At 25.7% G+C, this 3552-nt stretch overlaps 1 protein-coding gene across 1 annotated transcript in view; it reads left to right on the top strand.

The window, feature by feature from the left end:
• The window catches only part of LOC108570432, a 9651-nt gene that overhangs the window by 5763 nt on the left and 336 nt on the right, over positions 1 to 3552 (top strand). Inside the window, 2 exon segments of the mRNA XM_017932291.1 lie at positions 643 to 879; positions 969 to 1063. Coding sequence (XP_017787780.1) covers positions 643 to 879; positions 969 to 1063 — 332 coding nt within the window.

The raw sequence follows: 3552 nt of genomic DNA, 5'->3' as shown, positions 1-3552 counted from the left end.
TATTCATGTGAAAATATTGATTACGATTTAAGAAATACCATAAAGAATATAAACATACTGTAATTGAAATTTATTATAGGTTTGTGTAAAAATAATTATTTGTTGTATATATATATACATCTGTTAAATTTTCATATTCAGATTTTGTAACAAAATTTATTACAATATGTTCAGTTTGATGAAACAGATTGAAAATAACAGTACAAGCAGAGAAATTCCTTCTCTGCATCTTTGAATTTCGCTCGCAAATCACAATGTATACGTTGCGACATCTATATGAAGCTGTCAAATTGCCGATAACGTTAATCAGCTGTAAGCGTGTAATTGAAGTAATGAACTCGAAAGAATGTCAATTTTACTTCTTTTTTTCATAACGTTTTCTAATGGATTTACGATTTAAATAGTATCAATTGAAACCACAGAAAAAAAGAAATGGTTTATACGGTAAATCAATATTTCTTACCATTATTATCGTGCGTAAAATGAAATAATCTTTGCGATTTAACGAATACGTGAATAATTTAAATAGCCTTACAAAATCATGAATTAAAAGTTTTTATCCTTTCTTAATTCTTTAATTTAATAAATAAGTAATCATTGCTTATTGTAATTTATATATACATTTATATTTTCTAATTTGTCACAGCCACTTTTAGACAATAGTCCCGCCCGAGTTCCTGTCAATCATGGTACAACTAAGTACAGTAAATTGGAAAATGAAATTGATAGTCCAAATAGGCAATTTTTGGGAGATACATTACAACAACAAAATGACATGATGAGGCAACAAGATGAACAATTGGATATGATAGGTGAAAGTATTGGAACATTGAAAACAGTGTCTAGACAAATTAATACTGAGCTGGATGAACAGGCAGTGTAAGTTTAAATCAACAACATTTATAATTTTTAATGAACTCACTCTTTAAAGCAAACTATTTTTAACAATATGTTTCTAATCATTTTAGTATGCTAGATGAATTTGGTAACGAGTTAGAGGTCACAGATTCTAAACTGGATGCAACAATGAAAAAAATGGCCAAAGTTCTTCATATCTGATCTTGCCTCTAAACCTTCTTCTCTATCATCCTTATCAAATACAATAACTAATTGTTTCTTGTGTTCTGGAGATTAAATAGGTAACACTACCATAACTTTACCATAATTATTCAGTAATATGTATGAATCGTATTCTTTTGCTTAAGTGTTTGCTTTATTCAAGTTTATTTAAAACATTAATTTAGCTTCATTACTAGCATTTAATTTTTATAAATACAAAGCTAATAATTTACATCTACTGAAAAATTATGGAATATTGTAACAAATCTGATATTGGTAATTCATTTTGTCTTTACAATAATATTGCATATCATAGTTACCCATGAACAATTTATTTCCTCTACACTTTTTAAACTAATTTAAATTGATATTTAGCACTGATGCACTTATTTTTAATTATTTCATTTTTTCTATCAAACATATGAGGGTTATACTGATATATGATTGTTTCTAACAATCTAACAAATAATTTACTGGAGGGTAGAAGTCTCACTAAATTAAAATTACTCTGAAAGCAAAAAATCATAAATGAAAGATAATATGTTTCTAATAAATAAATAAAACAAACTGATGACAATTTTCCAATTGCAATATGATTCATGCATTTCATATATCTATTTCACTTCTTCTAATTCTTTTACTCATAAACAAAATATTATGTCAGAACAGATTATGTATTAAATTAACAAATTATTTATATATGTTTTAGTTAAAAATATTAAGTAATTAAAGTTTTAATGAAATGTTAATAACAAGATACATGTAGTTAGATACATATACCTAATAGTAGTCATTACTTACATTTTAAAATATTCTTCTGCTATTGTATTTATTTATTTTTTTTATTGTGGTAAAAACCTAGAATTAAGAACTTTAATATCTTTCTCTCTACATTCTTTGTGCTTTCTTTATGTAATGTACTTAGATGCAGTATTTTACAAAACTGCTTTTGTTTTCACTATAACAAAGTTAAAGAAAGATGCAGAAAATTACTCTTTGCTGTAAGTAATTGTTGAAAATCTACATGTATAAGACAGTTAAGGAATTAAATGTCAGAAATGTAGCATCAAAATGGACCAGTTGCAGTTACAAAAGATAATTAGCTTCAAACTACACTAATTTAATACAATTGAAGTAATCATTGTTTATGTAGTACAGGGTAGGCACTAAGAAGTAGCATGAAATTTAATAGTAACATCAGTATAAAATATAAAGGTACATTGTTGAATTATTGTATATTAAAAATCTATAGATAAATAAATGAATTGTATATACAAGTACCTCAGTATATAGGAATTTTAAAAGATTATACCAAATATTGTGAGGCAAGTGTCAAATCAGAAAAAAGTAGCACAAGTAATTGTGCCTGGAAAAAGTTTAGTCTAATAGACACATACATATATACATAATATTAGGAAACATTTTCAGTATGTTTTAAAACCTCTGATACTTCTACTTCCAATGTATACAACATGTGATATTACTATATTGATTGAAGCGTAGATAAAAATAGTTTAGTACACAGTATTGTGGAATATTCATATGATATTGTGAAAGTACCAGTCAGTTTATGTGTGTAATGAATGTAAATGAAAATATAAAGTTTGAAAGAAAAGTGTTGGAAAAACGAAAAAAAAATGTAAAAACAATTATTTGTACGTATGGTGGTTGCTGATTGTTTCTCAATGCGAATAAGATTGTTCATAAGTACTATGAAATTTAGCGACTGTAGGTAGTCTGAAGCTCCATTTTAGGAAGATAAAACAAATTAAAAATTAGAAAATGAAACATATATTTCATTGTTAGAAGAATGTTAATAATATAACATTGTGAATTCATACATAAAACAGAAATTGTTTATTCTAGTATGTATTTAAAAACTAAAAGCCAAAAAGATACTTTATTATTTCGCATAAATGACCAATTGTGAAGACATACTGATGAATAAAATTTGCGATTTTATTTATACTGTACATGTTACTATAAAGTACCACAAACTCCTGACCCACTGAAACTATTCAAATAACAATAGTAAGATTATGTATAAGAACTCCTTACATATTGAATTCTGTGTTTGAGAGACTGTAATATGTGTATCATGCAACCAAATTTTAATTTAAGGCAACTTTCAACCCATTTCTTTGACTGATGTGTTCAGTTTTTCTAATGTTTATACAAATAAACACTATAAAATCTCTCAGTCATGGAATGTAATTTTTTTACTTGGAATATGTTTATGAATGTGTGTTTTATGAGTATATTTTTTTCTTCAATTTTTGCTTATATATATGTTTATGCGAAGATAATTTTTATATCTGTGTCTGTGCAATTTCAGAAAGGTTAATACATATAAGAATTATTATTTTGAAGCTTCTGTAATTTTAATGAATGTTACAGTTATTGCTTGTTATTTACGAATAACTTTAACTAAAAATGAGACTTTAGAAATCATTTAAAATAGTAAATTAGTTTAGAATATTGATTTTTTGCACT

The sequence above is a fragment of the Habropoda laboriosa genome, unplaced genomic scaffold, assembly GCF_001263275.1.
Source record: "Habropoda laboriosa isolate 0110345459 unplaced genomic scaffold, ASM126327v1 scaffold84, whole genome shotgun sequence".
NCBI classification, from domain to species: domain Eukaryota; kingdom Metazoa; phylum Arthropoda; class Insecta; order Hymenoptera; family Apidae; genus Habropoda; species Habropoda laboriosa.
This window is presented reverse-complemented; position numbering and strand designations above follow the sequence as displayed.